This window comes from Pongo pygmaeus, chromosome 7 (assembly GCF_028885625.2).
Source record: "Pongo pygmaeus isolate AG05252 chromosome 7, NHGRI_mPonPyg2-v2.0_pri, whole genome shotgun sequence".
Classification (NCBI taxonomy): domain Eukaryota; kingdom Metazoa; phylum Chordata; class Mammalia; order Primates; family Hominidae; genus Pongo; species Pongo pygmaeus.
The window spans coordinates 114,058,985-114,076,344 of NC_072380.2; the positions used below are offsets into that span (position 1 = coordinate 114,058,985).

At 39.7% G+C, this 17,360-nt stretch overlaps 1 protein-coding gene across 1 annotated transcript in view; it reads left to right on the plus strand.

Moving 5' to 3' along the window:
* Positions 1 to 17,360, plus strand: part of GRHL2 (grainyhead like transcription factor 2) — a 183,207-nt gene that overhangs the window by 121,388 nt on the left and 44,459 nt on the right. The window contains exon 9 of the mRNA XM_054499136.2: positions 12,233 to 12,391. Coding sequence (XP_054355111.1) covers positions 12,233 to 12,391 — 159 coding nt within the window. The remainder of the gene's footprint in view (positions 1 to 12,232; positions 12,392 to 17,360) is intronic.

Sequence of the window (17,360 nt, forward strand, 5' to 3'; positions counted from 1 at the left end):
GACAGCATTCTTGTTCTGCTGAGCTCCACTGCTGGATACCAGAGGAAAAGGGAAGATGTGTAAACACTGTTTTTCAGGATGAAAATGGAAACCAAAGGACCGTCTGAAGGAGACTACACTCCTGAGTGGCGTGTGGGTTCATGACCTTGCTTATTCCCCAGCCCGCACCCCTCAGCAGCCCAGTGCTTTTGGCTGGGGAGTTCTCTTTCTGCTTACAAGATAGTCTAGGATGATATGGGGTTGGTAGATATTCATGATTAAGAAAAAGTTATACTCCAATTTTTTGCCTAAATTAATGTATTGGCTGATTTTAAACAGGCGATCTTATGGAAAATTACAGAATATTACAGAACATATCCCATTGTCTCAAAAGTAAAAATAGGGCTGGGGGACACTCCTGGGAGGGGTCTTGAAAGATTGAATTGCACACTGCAAAGCAGGGCAAATGGCATTTTTTATGTGTTTGCTGAGGTGTGGTGTGGGTAAAGGAAGCCTTAAAGGAGAAAAGTAAACATTTGCTGGACTCTTTGGTATTGAACTTAAACAAAGCCTTGCCTTTGTTCCAGTTTTATAAGGTAATGGATGTTAGGAAAAGCTATAAAGCTGGAGTTAATTCATATATAAAAGGAATAATCTTTGGAAGGCATCTCACCAAAGGTATCAATGGCTAGATCTTTGTTAGAATGTGAAGAATCCGTGGTTTCTGGACTGAATTTTGCTTAGGACTCTGTAATTAACATGTATGAACTATTGTATTGTGCAGAGAATTAGATTGCATACTTGGATTTCATAAAATGATTGTGTGTGCGTGTGTACACAATGACTAATATTTGTTCAGTGATTACCATATACTGGGCACTCTGCCAGGCAGTCTATATACATTATGCAATATTCATATTTTTAAGTGAATAGCAGTTTCCATTTAACTAATGAGGAATTGGAAGCCCAGAAAAGTTAACTAGCTTACCTGAAGTTGCACAGCTAGTGCATGGTAGAGCTGGAATTCTAACCTTAGGCTGTCTGGTTCTGAAACATGTGCGCTTTCCGTGGCACCTTTTTGTTTTGGAGAGACCTAGTAGTAATATCTCCTTTATTATCTCTGACAAGGGAATAACCATTCCTGTGAAGCTGCGCACCCACTGCATATCAGGCACTGGGCCAGGCGGTGGAGGGTCCCGAACAAACAAGCCAGGCAGAATCCCTGCGCTCAGAGAATGTTTGGACTAGGCTAGCAACTGAGACACAGATGTAAATAATTGTAATACATGGTAGGTAAGTGACAGTGACTCTATGGGAGATAAAGTGCTAGAAGAGGTCTGAAGAGAGAGGCAGCTCCATTTTTTATTTTTCTACATTTTATTTTTTAAAATTTCACTTGAAAAGTTGAAAGACTAATATATATATTTGATACCACTTACCCTTTACCTAGATTGACTCATTGTTAATATTTTGCCAGATTTGCTTTGTCTCTGCTCTCTCTCTCTCTCTCTCACACACACACACACACACACACACACCCCTACACCTCATTTCTAAGTACTTCAGCATGTAGAGACGTCCTCTTTCTGTGGGATCAGGAAGACACAAGGAAGGACGTGGCATGTAGGGTGTGTCTTCAGGGTCAGGTGGACTTAGACATAAGGAAGTTGGAAGAAGAGTGTGTGGTAGGGAACAAGGGGGTGTCCAAAGGTGCAGAACCTGGAAAGCACAAGGAGAGAGGGCACTGTGCCACTCAGGAGAGTGTGACACTCAGGAGAGAAGTTAGTGTTAATTGTAAAGAGGGGATGACTGAAGTCATGAGAAAGGATGAGATTGCTGGGGAGAGAATTGGAGGATGGGCAAAACAGGGTGAAGGATAGGACTTAGACACTCTCCATTTAGAAAATGTAGAGGGAGAGGAGCTGGAGAAGGAAGGGGTGGTGAGTAAGAGCAAAGGAGAAGAAAGGGGAAGGAAGGAAGGAAAGGGAAGGAGAACGAAGAGGACAAGGAGAGGGCCACCAAAAGTCCAGTGGTTTAGGCAGTGGTTGTTCAAACTGTGGTCCTCAACAAGCAGCATCAGTGCTGACTTGGGAGATTGTTAGAAACACAAATACTTGTATCTCCCAACTCAGGCCCACCGAATTAGAAACTCTGGGGGTGAGACCCTGTAACCTGTGTTTCAGCCAGTCCTCCTGGCGATTCTGACGCACACTAAATTAGGAAACGACTGATATAAAGATGCTGCTGAGAAGACTGCCCTTGATTTAAAGAAAGCAATTTCAGAAGTAAATTTATACATGCACATGTGAACAAAAGCCACGTAGAAAGACGTTCATTGCAGCATTATTTATGACAGGAAAACACTGGAAACAACCTAATGTTGAAGAAATTGTCATTCCATATTTCATACTTTTTTAGAGAGAGAGAAAGCGATCTTCAGACTTTATTGTTAAGTGAAAAAAAGCAAGATACACACCTGTGTGCATTTTATGCTACCATTTGTGTAAAATAGGAAATGATGTGTATTTGTATTTGCATAACATGTTTCTAGAAGGATACTCAAGAAATTGTTGGTTGGCTGGGGAACAAGGAAGGGAGGTAATTTTCACAGTTTACCCTTTGGTGTCTTTTGGATTTTGCACCATATTCAGGTGTTAAAAACTAAAAACAAGTTTTAAGTATTAAACATGAACAGAAAAAGCTTCACATAACAAATGCCGAAAAAGTCGAGTGAATAAATCTTTCAGTCTGTACTTAAATTCTTCTTCTGCCTGGGAGCTCATTATTTCACCAAGCAGCCCAATCTCTCATTATGCACATCCCTCATCCTGATGTGCTGCTTTGCAAGATCTGCTCAAGTGACAGAGCAGAGCAGGAGAAACTGTTGTAGTTTGAAGAGCAGTGAAGGTTTCTGCCTGAGAGACTTCCCCGTGCTCTCCCCAGCAATACCTGGGATTCAACCCCTCCCAAAGTGCCGTGGGGAGAGAGATTTAACGTTTTTAAATCAATTCTCCTTAATTAAATGTTTGTTCCATTAATGCAAATCATAACTAATCTACCTTTGGATCATTTGAAGTTAGCTTCACAAAATCCCCAGAGAGAGAATCCAGCTGGAAGGTAGCAATAGAAGGAGGAAGTAGTAATCCTACAAGAAGGAGGGCTTGAACTGGGGGACCCTGGGAATGCTAAGGAGGCCACCCAGGCAGGAGCATTTAGGGAGGTAAAATGGAGAGGGCTTCGTTGACTCTGTCATGGGGGTGAGAGCTTGGAGTTCAAGAACAGGACCAGCTGAGAGACCAGGTGTCTGAAAGGAGAGAGATAATGTTGATGATAGTAAAATTCTTTAGATTTTCATGACACTCTACTGTTTAAAAGTATTATTTCATATAAGTGTCACAGTACCAATGTAGGGGTTGTTATACCTATTTAAAAGAAGAAAGTGAGGCCCAGAAAGGTTAGAGAATGAGTCCAAGGCTGTAGTGCTAGGGTTTGCACCAGGCACACCATTTTGAGCCTCTTGGCAGATGTTTTTTTCTGGCTTTGCTTTACTCTCGTTATAATTGAACCCAGGTTTGGCTTCTCACCACTTGAAAGCCAGACTCAAGAGACAAGTGTTGGTGGAAGGAAAAGCAAGTTTATTCAGAAAGCCAACATAACCGAGAAGATGGTGAGCTGATGTTCTGAGGTACCATCTTAAGTCAGTACAAACTTTAGGCTCCTTTGATATTAAGGGCAGAAGGATAAGAAGAGGATTGAGATCAAGAGGTAACCAGCGACTGCAGACAGCTGGACAGCAGTGAGTGTCCGAGGAGGCTGGGAACTTCTTTGTCCTTGGTCAGGTCACAATGCTCCTAAAAATCTTTAACAAAACATAGTTAGTTGTTTACATACTTCCCCATTCATCCCAGGATTAGTTTTAAAAGCCACATGACTGCTGTTTTCACATATTATGTCAGTGCTCTGAAATCGTCCTTGCCTATGTGTAGGAATGGGTAAAGACCCCTTAAACAAAAATGGAGTTAGTTATGTTAGTTCTTTTGCTTTCTCTCTGTTACATCTTCTCACCCACCACCTTCAGAGAAAGCTCTTTCTTCCTCTCACAAAATTTCACTTGTGAGTTGATCTCCTTTATCCCCTGATTCTGAGGCTCTTGACTCCCACAGCCACTCGTCTCTGGAGCCTCTTACATACCTCATCTCTTGTCGTGTGGACACCTGCTTCATCTCAGAAGTGCCCCACTGCTTGGACAGCTGCCCGCTCCCAGTTCTCCCATCCCTTCCTTAGCTGTGGTGCTTCTTCTCCATCTCCCTGACCTGTCTCACTTGCCCAGCAATCACCTTCCTCTCCTCCCTTCCATTGGTGTGGCCTCTGGAAGTAGCATGGATTCTCTCCACTACTGAACACCATGGCCTTTTCTCGGTCCTCATGCCTCTGTCCTCTCTATAGCTTGGAGGTCGGAGGCTGTGGCCACAGCTCTATCTGCCTTGGCCTCAGAGATGCACACTTGGCCTCATTCAGTGCTTATTACTGGATCACAGTGATAAAAGCAGATTGATTTGCCTTTTTCCTCACCACTCCCCGCCTTTCATGTTCTTTCTTCACCTTCCAGATATAAACCCTCCTTTTCCATTAGGGTGATCTCTCCATCTTTTCAGAGCCAGCATGCGCTTTCTTTCCCTTCCATCTCTCTTTCTCCTGTCTCAAGACTCCTACAGGAAATCTTCCCTGGCTGCCTTATTGGGCTCTCTTTTTCTTCTTTCTTTTTTTTGAGATGGAGTCTTGCTCGCTCTGTCATCTAGGCTGCAGTGCAATGGCGGGATCTCAGCTCACTAAAACCTCTGCCTCCCAGGTTCAAGCAATTCTCCTGCCTCAGCCTCCCCAGTAGCTGGGATTACAGGCATGTACCACCATGCCCGGCTTATTTTTGTATTTTTAATAGAGACATGGTTTCATCATGTTGGCCAGGCTAGTCTCGAACTCCTGACCCCAGGTGATCCACCTGCCTCAGCCTCCCAAAGTGCTGGGATTGTAGGCGTGAGCCACCACGCCTGTCCTTCTTTCTTACTTCTTAAAGCAAGCAGAGTCTGGAGTATTCAATTTAATATCTAATTACATACCTTCCACAACAGTGAATGCTGTTGGATCCCCACCTTTCCTTGAGGGCAGGGCCCTGCCATAGAGAGACTTCTGTATTTCCCATGGCCACTATATATAGCATCTTCATAGTGTGGATGGATGGATAGATAGATAGATAGATAGATAGATAGATAGATAGATAGATAGATAGATATTGATGAAGATATTCATGCTGAATATATAGTTGATGCTCAATTTATGATTGTTGATTGATAGATAACATCCGGTCAGAGCAGCTAACTCCACTATATTAAATTGACTTCAGCTACTCATATTAATCCCTGCTCTTAGGAGGTATTGCTTATGAAAGCAATAACATAGGTAAAGTTGTATTTAGAAAAATAATTTATCTTCTCTTAAGTTGTTGGACAAATATTTGTTGACTGTCTACCATGGGCCTAGTACTGGGAATAGAGTGAGCTTGAGGCAGACAAGCTCCCTCCTCTTAAGGGCTTTTCAGCATCACGGAGCAAACAGATAATTAAACACTAAACAAATAAATAATAAGATAAATTCAAATAATTATATGTGCTATGAAGGAGGAGAAAAGAGAAATTTGACAGACTGTGCCACTGGTCAGGGGCCAAGGGGTTGAGAGGAGGAGAAAGAGGAGGTAAAAGGCAGCTCGCCATGGGATGGTCAAGGCAGGTATTTCTGAAGAGTTGACATTGGACTGAATCTGAATGAGAAGAAGGAGCTGGCAGTGTGATGATCTGCAGGGACAGCACAGAAGGCAGAGCACACAGCAGGCAGCAAAGCCTCTGAAAGGAGAACGAACACAAAATTGAGCACTGAAAGAATATGGGGAACTACGGTAGAGTATGTGAGTCCACCAAGCATGCATCTGTGTGTATACATACATACCCGCAGAATTGACAGGAGAAAATAAAGAAATATTTTATCAGGAAGAAAGGAAGAAATGAAATAAAAAAATTTGAAAAGTACTTTCTAAAAGTGCTATATAATTGTACGTTTTATGAAATCTAGGCATTTCTTATATCCTCAACAAAATAGCAAGATCCCTGAGGGAGGGTAGTCTGTCTTGCATCCTGTATTCCCATCTCCCAGCACAATGCCAAGCACAGAGAGGAGACATTAAATCACTATTTGATGAATACATGCATAAAAAAATAGATGGTTGCCCAAAGCTGAGATTTCACATTTTAATATTTTCTACTTTTAGTCTATTTTCTGTCTCAATTTGGCATTGCATCTGCACACAAATACAATCCTATCAAAGTGGAAGAAAAAAGGTAAAATGTGAGAAAGCTGTCTGTAGAAATTCTAAAAACCAAGAAAAGAACAGAGTGGAGAAACTGGCAAGAGCGCATTTATATAGTTATATATTGTTTGTGAAAGGAAAATGTGTTCTAGTGTTAAAATGATTATTCCTTATGTATACCTTGTACCTGTAATTTAGAGGCTTATCCTGTGCAATAAAAGAATTTTTTTTCAGTCTCAATTATCAGGATATAAGTAGCTTTCTTAGTCTTTAAAAAGAAACATCTTAAAAGTGCAAAATACAGTTGTTTAAAGAGGAAAATAAATACATTGTACCAAATCACAGATGTTACAATTTTTTGAATCCCAAATTGCTTTCTGAATCAAAGGTAGGCCCATTTATTTTAATGGAAAGCTCTCAGAAAAAGCTTTAGGAGTTAATAATCAAGTTAATGTAGCAATTCTAAAGCTCATTGATTTGTGCTTATTTTAATAAATCTTACTGTATGCATAATGTACAACTGAGGGATATTATAATTTCAGCCAAGTCACTTGTCTTGGGTAGAAACCACAAAATGAGAATTGTAATTCATATGTAACAAATGATTTTGTAAAAAAATGCCAATATTAAGAGACTGCTTCCATTTCTGGGAAAGATCTTGGTACATTTAGAAACAATCTTTCTATCTGAATCAATCTTTGAACTGATGACGAAATTAAAATTGTATTTATTATCTGCCTAAATACACCTGATCTAATGAATTCTTTCTTAAAAAATAAATTACATGCTATTAGCATTATAGGAAAACAAGTAAGTGAGGTTTTAAAAATATTATATGAGCATTTGTAACTTTCTTAACGCTTGGGAGACAGATAGATTGTTTACGGCATTTATACATCCTTTACATAATCAAGGCTTCCACCGAAGTGAAAAATAACTTTCTGTGCTTGACATTTGGATGAACATTTGGTAGAGGAAATTATACCTTTTCCTTAAGCCCGTCTAATACATATTTACAAACAAGTGCTTTGTAGATATACTTCCAAGTAATTTGCTTTCACATTTGCCTGCTGTGCATGGAGCTGAGATATGGTTGGGTTTGCAAGATGAAACGAATGCTTATCAGTTTCCAAGCTAAGACTTTAGTTAATGTCTTTCCATGACTCCCCAAACTCCTCCCCACCCCCAATTTCAGTTAAAGTTCAACCATTTGGGTTTTGAGTGCAGCACAGCGAGACTATGATTGATACCATCAGGTACTGAAACTGTGCTTTGCCAGTGGGTCAGGCAGCTAGGCAAGAGGAAACAATGCCAACGCTATTATAAAATCCCTCCCTTATAGGTTCACTGGGAGCTGACAACACAATGCAGCAGAAAAGGCAGATTCTTGTGTTGTTTACTTTTAATGGAATTAGAGAGCCCATTAGAGCTTCTACTAAAGACCTCTCTCTATTGAGAGAAACTAGCCTAAGCGTCTCCCGGTGAAGTCTGATGTGTGGTAACTCATTTGACCTTTAAGGACATCTCTACTGGGTGGTTGGTTTTTATAACTCCTCCAGGGAAAATTTAGACTATGTATTATAGTATATTGCCAGTAAGCAGTTATTTCAGTGGATCTAGCGGGTCTGTCCCACTTAAATGGCCGTTGTAAATATTCACAATCCATCACGTCAGCTCTTAGTTGATACTTGAGCTGATAAGGCCACATTTAATATTGCTTCCTGCCTGTCTAAGTGTATGTCCACTGTGAGTGACAAGTGGTTAAATCACGGAGCCAACCATGAATCTTAATAGCTTCGGAAATATTCATCAGAACACTTTTCTCCTCTGGCTCCTGTAGTTCTAGGCAGGCTTTATGAGAGAGTGGAAAATAACCAGTCTGTGTTAAGACTCCTGTGATCATGGCCACCAGCAGGAAGATCTCTATGAAGCACATGGCCAAAATGATGAACAACTGCACAGCTCACCAGAGTGATCGTTTGCTTTGCTGACATACAACTGCGTTTTACATACTCTGGCCAAGATGTTTTCAGGTGTTCCCTGAAAAGTATACTTTTTTTTTTAACCTAAAGGTTAGTGTTTGATGAAGCTGTTGTTATCTTTAGAGCACCATCATATGTTCTCTCTCAGTCTTCCCTCTGACTTCTGTGATTGCAGGAACCATAACCAGTACATCTATGCTAGCATCTAGCACAGCCTCAGGAACTTGGTAGGCGCTTCAAAAATATTTGTTGCATAAATGACTGCTAAATAAAAATTCTCTGCCATTAGGGCTTCTCCAGGGACAGTAGATAGCATTTTCTGTCTGTGTGACTGCAGTGGGCAAAATGCTTATACCATGGAAAATCAGTAGGAGAATCGGACATAGCATTTATTTATTTTTTTCTTTCTTTCTCTCTCTCTCTCTCTCTCTCTCTCTCTCTCTCCTTCCTTCCTTCCTTCCTTCCTTCCTTCCTTTCTTTCTTTCTTTCTTTCTTTCTTTCTTTCTTTCTTTCTTTCTTTCTTTCTTTCTTTCTTTCTTTCTTTCTTTCTTTCTTTCTTTCTTTCTTTCTTTCTTTCTTTCTTTTTTCTTTCGCACGATCTCGGCTCACTGCAACTTCCGCCTCCCAGGTTCAAGAGATTCTCCTGCCTCACCCTCCTGAGTAGCTGGGATTACAGGTGCCCACCACCATACCCAGCTAATTTTTGTACTTTTAGTAGAGATGGGGTTTCACCATTTTGGCCGGGCTGATCTCGAACTCCTGACCTCCGGTGATCCACCTGCCTAAGCCTCTCAAAGTGCAGGGATTACAGGTGTGAGCCACCACGCCCAGCCTGTGTGTTCTTTCTTAGTAGTCTTTATCACTCAGTTCCTGTGAATCACCTGACATTTGCATCTTTAGTCATTCTCTTTTTCTTTACTGTTCCTCAGTCCTTGTCAGACCCCTGCTCTAAGCCCAGTGAATGTGTGGGTTTGTATTTCACTAGTGTTCTCCATGCCCAGGGCTCTGTTTTGTCTTCCTGGGGCCTCTGTACACACCTGCCTCTCTGTACACACAACACAGAGGACCACTCTGTGTTGGTCACTGCTGGATCACTCATCCATCTCCCTCTTGGACTGTCAGCTCCATGAAGCAGAGGTTTGAGTTTCTTTTCTATCCCCTGTATCTAATGTTGTGTTTGACCCATTGTGGGCTTGTGTGGATGTTTACAGACTGAGTGAATACATGAATTAAAGAAATGAATGAAGGAAATGAATGTATTGGCAGTTAGATCATCTTTTTTTTAAAGCAACTTTTAATGGTATATATTTAAGACACACAGCATGATGTTATGGAATACATGTAGATACTTTATCCATCATCTCATATCCATCATCTCACACAGTTACCCATTTCTTTTTGTTTTTGGTAAAAGCAGCTAAAATCTACTCATTTAGCATTGATTCCATATACAGTACATTTTTTTTCTTTTTCCCCTGACCTCCCGTCTATAGTACAATTTCATTACTGATGGTCCTCGTGTTGTACCTTAGTTTGCTAGATTTGTTGGCATAATTAGATTGTTGTTGGGCACTTGTTTTCAGGCAGTGGCTGGAAGTGTGAGAGCCCAGGGGTCAGGGCATAGGGTTGCTGTAATCAGCCTGTCACTAAGCCCTGTCATCTGGCCTGATTGCTGTGGATGTGGTACCCCACTAAGACATTCCTCAGTGCCAGGTGAGGAGCTCAAAAATAAAATAAAAATGAGGTTTATAGAGATGTAGCACTAAAAATGAGATGCCTGGATTGCCAAAAGCCTACAGGCTTTGGGTTTGAAATGAACTAGATCAGGCCTAGTAGTTAAATCAAAAATTCAAAAGGCTTTTATTTTATTTATTTATTTTGAGATAGAATCTTGCTCTGTCACCCAGGCTGGGAGTGTAGTGGCGCAATCTCAGCTCACTGCAGCTTCAACCTCCCGGGCTCAAGCAATCCTCCCATCTCAGCCTCCCAAGTTGCTGGGACTACAGGGATGCACCACTACACTTGGCTAATTTTTAAACTTTTTGTAGAGATGGGATCTCACTATGTTGCCCAGGCTGATCTCAAACTCCTGAGCTCAGGTGATCCCTCTGCCTCAGCCTTCCAAAGTGCTGGGATTACAGGCATGAGCCACCGTGTCCGGCTGAAAAGCCTTTAACATGCCGTCCGTTTCTCATGGCTTTGCTTCCTTGAGGGCTGCTCTCCATAGTGTCGCTGTGGTGTGAGGGACTTCAGGTCCAAGGCTTAAAGGTAAATGGAAAACCCAGGGAATCAAATAAGACAAGCATTAAATAGTACATCTAATGAAATAGTTTTCAGAATACATAATTTTACAATTTTAAAGCAATGAATAGTTTAACATTTTATTTTAAATAAAAAGGATACATGTGACATCAAATGAAAATAGTACCAACAGTATAATATAGTGTGCCTGGATCTCCCCAGAAACCACCTCTTAATCATCAGTCTGGTTACCATGTAAACCTGGGTGCTACACTGATACCTCAATTCCGTGATAAATCACTCTTAAATGGTATCGATGGACTGCCATTCACTATTTAAAATGAGGAGAAATTTAGGTCATTTACACTTCTCCTTCTCTTCTTACCAATATTTTATAATAAAATAAAATAATTATTTTTAGTTCTTTTGTTGGTCAGCACTACAATCTTATTAATTTCCTGGAGTTTCCATTTTTTTGAATTCATATGATTTCTCTCATATCCCTTGATGCCCTGTGCTGTAAGGTTAGGATGTTGATGCCTTCACTATATTCACTATATTTTCTCTCTCCTGTTTCAGATCTTACATTTAACAATCTTTTACTTTTTCACTAACCTGGAGGTATATTTGTATCTACATTTTGTCCTGCAGGGAGGGATCCTAAAGGGAAAATTGAAATCTGAAATTAAGTGACTTGCGTAAGGTTTCTTAGCTGGTTAATGTTACAGCTGGGGCTAAAACCTGGGGCATTTGACTCCCAATCTAGTAGGCTTTCTGAAGATAAACTCAGTGATTCACTCATCTAATGTTCATTGAGTGCTTATTTTCCTCCAGGCACTAGGTACCAGTAATACAAAAATAATAAGTGGTCTCAAATTGCATGCTTCATAATCAAGGAAGAAAGACAGATATGTAAACAAATAACTAGGTTTCAATGCAATAATGTGCAAAGGAAGGTGTTATCTGATTTTATTTTATTCCACAGGCCAGAGATTAGAATAACTGATATAACTATTAGAAGTGGCAACTTTGATATGTTGAGGAAACAGTGTTTTACCCAGGCCATTTATGCAGGTTTAAAAAATAAGTAAGACTTGGCCAGGTGTGGTGGCTCACGCCTGTCATCCCTGCACTTTGGGAGGCCGAGGCAGGTGGATCACGAGGTCAGGAGACTGAGACCATCCTGGCTAACACAGTGAAACCCCGTCTCTACTAAAAATACAAAAAATTAGCTGGAGGTGGTGGCGGGCTCCTGTAGTCCCATCTACTCGGGAAGCTTAGGCAGGAGAATGGTGTGAACCTGGGAGGCGGAGGTTGCGGTGTGCTGAGATCACGCCACTGCACTCCAGCCTGGGTGACAGAGTGAGACTCTGTCTCAAAAAAATAAAATAAAATAAAATAAAATAAAATAAGACTTTGCTGATATACTTCCAGGAAAGCAGTTTAAATGGTCTGTTTCAAGATTAAATATGAAAGCAGATTTTAAAAATAATGTATAGTTATAAATTATATGTTTTATGCTCAGCATGTTTTTATGTGAAAAGAATATCAAAATATTCTTCAGTTGTCTTTATGGGGTTGTTTAGTATTTTGACTTAAAGTCTAAAGTTTATGCATTTATTGTACTTTTTTTTATGGTGACTTGTGAACTTTTTCTTTCTCTTTCCCTCAGATTTTCATCACTGTGAATTGCTTGAGCACAGATTTCTCCTCCCAGAAAGGCGTGAAAGGACTTCCTTTGATGATTCAGATTGACACATACAGTTATAACAATCGTAGCAATAAACCCATTCATAGAGCTTATTGCCAGATCAAGGTCTTCTGTGACAAAGTGAGTAAAGATGACAGTTTTTTATAAAGGTATCTTTTTTATTAGATATTACTTTTAATGGCATTTCTTCCTTGTCACCTTCACTTGTCTAGTGGTGTCAAAATATTCACTTTACTCATCACAGTGGGAGTGGTAATCTTCTATTCTTAGTTCCTGTTAGGTATCTAGTAAGTCTTCAGTCAACTATTTTTTTTTTTTTTTTTTTAGTTTATCATTTTTATCACTAATTTAATGACTGACTGTTTGTTAGTCAGCTCAGGCTGCTATAACAAAAAACCACAGACTGGGTGGCTTAAACAACTGAAATGTATTCCTCAAAGTTCTAGAGGCTGGAAAGTCCAAGGTCAAGGTGTCAGCTAATTTGGATGTTAGTGAGGGCTCGCTTCCTGGCTTGCAGACAGCTGCCTTCTCACTGTGTCCTCACATGGCATAGAGAGAGCACGTGCACAAGCTCTCTGGTGTCTCTTTTTCTAAGGACACAAATTCTATCATAAAGACTCTACCCTCATGACCTCATCTAAACCCAACGACCTCCCCAAAATTTCACCTCCAAATACCATCACATTGGGAATTGGGAGTCCAACATATGAATTTTGGGGGTACACAAACTTTAGTCTGTAACACATTGTGCTGTAAGTTTGATCCAATTAGATAGCTCAAATAACAGATTAATTTTCTTTACTGGGTGTAGACCCTGTCCCAGAGCATATCAGGGCATCCGTTATTATTTTGTGGGTTAAATGGGACCTCATCTAGGACTTTTTGGAATGGAAATAGCACTTATAAAATAAGTTCATTAGTACATATGCACTCAGTAAACATGTACTTTGACTCTTCCTGAATCCCACCCCAAAAGAGTTGAAAAATGTGAACAGCAAAACTTAAAACCCTATGATTAGGTGACAGGAGATCCTCACAAATCCTAAATATGAATGAGACCAAGCATCAATAATTTCAAAACCTGTGTGATATCAGCATTTGTGAGGGAAAATAATGGGGCCACTTGATAGTCAAAGAACAGGAAACCTACAAAGTTGTCCAAAGTACTCACTGGTAAGTGAAGTGGGCTGTCTCAGGACAGCATGTGAGACTCGGGTGGGAGGGTACAGATCTAGTGGATTCTAATTTGCCAGTGAGTGCAAGAGGACTGAGCATTGAAATGTTTTGGGCTGTATGAATTCTGAGAAGTCAGAAACTAAAGTTCCCTTCTAAGACAAAATCCTGCTTTGGAGAAAAAAAATAATTATCAGAGTAAAGTCTAAGCTGAGTTGAAAAAAAAAAGGTGAAAAGGAAAGAGGTCAAAATAAAAATGAAGAGGAAGATGGGACGGGATACAGAGTAGGCAGATCTCAGAAAATCTGACTATATTTGTATCACTTTGTGAACACACCAGATGGGGATCCTGGGAGCCATGAAGCTAGAAGAAATCCTGGCTCACTCATTTCACTTGAAAATGACCAACAGAAAAGAAAAAGCAGTTGAATCCCATACAATGTTTCATGAAAAAAGAGATTAAGATCAGACTGACTTCCCTATGAATAATGAATGCCTATCAAAAAGACAGGCCCACAAAACAGGTGAAAACTATAGCCTAACATTTCAAAATAAGCTAAATGAAATTAAGGAAATAATGGAAGTTATGAAGATCAATGTAAATCACAATTTGAAAAAATCAACTTGAGATGTGTAGAAAATAGAATGACTTGAGGAGAGATGAGATGGAACTCAAGGAATTTAGAAATAAAAGATTAATATAGATTAGAATTAAACACTATGCTATAAGCAACACAAGAGTAAATAAATATAAAAGATAATGCTCTAAGAAAACAAGCTGGAAAACAATAAAATTGTTAAAATCAGAGGAAATGAAAGAGGTGTGAGAGAAAGTACAGATATAGAAGAAAAGTAAAGAAGATGTAATATAGGCCAGGTGTGTGGCTCACACCTGTAATTCCAGCACTTTGGGAGGCCAAAGTGGAAGGATCACATGAGTCCAGGAGTTCGAGACCAGCTTAGGCAACAAAGCAAGACCCCTGTCTCTACAAAAAAATGTAAAAATTAGCCAGGTTCAGTGATGCATGTGTGTAGTTCTAGGTACTCAGGAGGCTGAAGCAGGAGGATTGCTTGAGTCCAGGAGCTTGAGGTTACGGGGACCTATGCTTCAGCCTGGGTGACAGAGCAAGACCCTATCTAAAAAAAATAAAATCCAATATACATATAGTAGGAATCTTTGAGGAAAAATAAGTGGGGGGATGGAAATACTAAAAATACATTGCCTTAAATATGAATTTAAATACATATGCTCTAAGGAAAACTTTAAACAGAAAGCATATGTATTTAAACAGCCCACCACCCACTGGGAAAATTGATCCAGTATAACCAATACAAAATAGTTAAGCTATTGGACTTTTTGAAAAAAGAAAATAATATTCTTTGGGCATCTAAGTAAATAAAATAAATATTAAATCACTTATAAGGAAAATGTGATTATCAACGTTTTCAACAGCAACACCTTGTCAGAAGACAATGATATTTAAGGTAATCAGGTAAAGAAAATGTGAGCCAAGGATTTTATACACAGCCAAATTGACTTTGAAGTATAAAGACTGCAGGCACAAATGAAATAAATAAACCCCCCAAATCCAGAGAATATTTCTTCTCGGGGACTCTAGTAGTGAACAAACTTTAGACAAGCAATATTACTGTAAGGACATTGATAAAACAATGGGTGGTAAGCATTCAGGATCTATTTACCTGTAGATCTAATTCTAAATGATGGTGGAGACAGTGTGACAGTATATTCTGACAAGGTAGACATCGTACAATGATTCTAAAATTGGGAAGGATAGGAAGGGTATATGAGAAATAAAATAAGTTGACTCACTGCTTATAGAGATTAACTGTAAGTGAAAGGATACTACTTCATATTAGATGCTGCAAAGAGAGAGGAACAGGGAGAAGATATTAGTAGCCAGTTCACTATTGCCCATCAACTCTTTTTTAAAATTATTTTTCCATAAGTTAGTGGAGTACAGGTAGTATTTGGTTACATGAATAAGCTCCTTAGTGGTGATTTGTGAGATTTTGGTGTGCCCATCACCCGAGCAGTACACACTGCACCACATTTGTAGTCTTTTATCCCTCAATCACCTCCCACTTTTCACCAGAAGTCCCCAAAGTCCATTGTATCATTCTTATGCCTTTGGGTCCTCATAGTTTACCTCCCACATATCAGTGAGAACATATGATGTTTGATTTTCCATTCCAGAGTTACATCACTTAGAGTAATAGTCTCCAATCTTATCCAGGTCACTGCAAATGCTGTTAATTCAGCCCATCACTCTCAAAGGTGCTGCAGTCAGTTGTATTAAAGGTCTATGTACTGTTAACATGTCTGAGAGTTCTGGTTTAGCAGTGGCAGGAGAAAGCAGAGATGGTCAGGAAAACAGAAAGAAAACACGTTAACAAGAACTGCATAGGGGTTAGGGACATGCGGCATAGCAGTAAATATCCCTAAAGTCTCAACGGCCTTTGAGGCCATGATGATTTCAGTTAATGCCAATTATCCAGCCATCAGAGCAGCACAGCAATCAGTAGGACAGTTTCCATGACACTGGTAGGACAGTGGGACAGTACACAGTAGAACAGTTTAGGACAGTTCAGAGTACACAGTAGGACAGTTCACAGTACACTGTAGGACAGTACATAGTAGGACAGTTTCCGTGACACTGGTAGGACAGTAGGACAGTACACAGTAGAACAGTGTAGGACAGTTCAGAGTACACAGTAGGACAGTTCACAGTAAGACAGTTCACAGTACACAGTAGGACAGTACACAGTAGAACAGTGTAGGACAGTTCAGAGTACACAGTAGGACAGTTCACAGTACACAGTAGGACAGTACACAGTAGAACAGTTCACAGTACACAGTAGGGCAGTACACAGTAGGACAGTTTACAGTACACAGTAGGACAGTTCACAGTACACAGTAGGGCAGTACACAGTAGAACAGTTCACAGTACACAGTAGGACAGTTTACAGTACACAGTAGGACAGTACACAGTAGGACAGTTCACGGTAGGACAGTACACAGTACGACAGTACATAGTAGGACAGTTTCCATGACACAGCAATTAGTAGGACAGTTTCCAAGACAGTAGAGAAGTTTCCATGACAGTTTCCAGAGGCCTGTTAAATCAATAGACACAGTTGTATAGAAATGGTGAAATATCAAAGCTACAGACAGCATAAACAATTTGCCCAGAGACACACAGTGAGAATGCAGAGTAGTTAGATGCAAATCTAGGCCTGATTTCAAACTCATTCTCCTGGAATTGATAAATAACTTTATACATAAAACACCGAAATGACAACTGGCAATTCAAAACCTCAACAAAGAGCCAAGGTAGGCTTTAGAAACAAAACCAAACCAAAAAAATCAGCTTATGTCTTTAATTCAGCATATTAAATATTAAGAAAACATTTTCAGATGATGTACAACAGATAATTTTTTAAAGCACAAATAAGGAAGCATTTAAATAATTTGAATTCCCTTACTTTATTTCAGATATTCCAGGAGAGATTGTAGAATCCCCCTCCATGAATCCCCTTCTTGGAAATAAAGAATAAAGTTAGAGATGAAGAGAAAGAGGGGGAAGAATTAAATAGAGGAACCTGGCAATCCATTCATATTCACTTTGGTAGTTGGAAATGAAAGTGAGAGAGAGGGCTTAAGGATTCTCCTAAAATTATTTTACATTATAGTGTTAATATAATAAATAATAAGAAAAACAAAGAATAAAAGCATGCAGAATGTACAGAGAAGGTTATATTGTTGTTCACCTATGTCCTAGAATGAGAGGGACTATAAGACACTAAGAGGGCAGAGACCATTATTGATTGATTATACCTTTTGTTTGAAAATATTTTTATACATTTTCATTCAGTTATTTTAAACTATAAAAGGGAG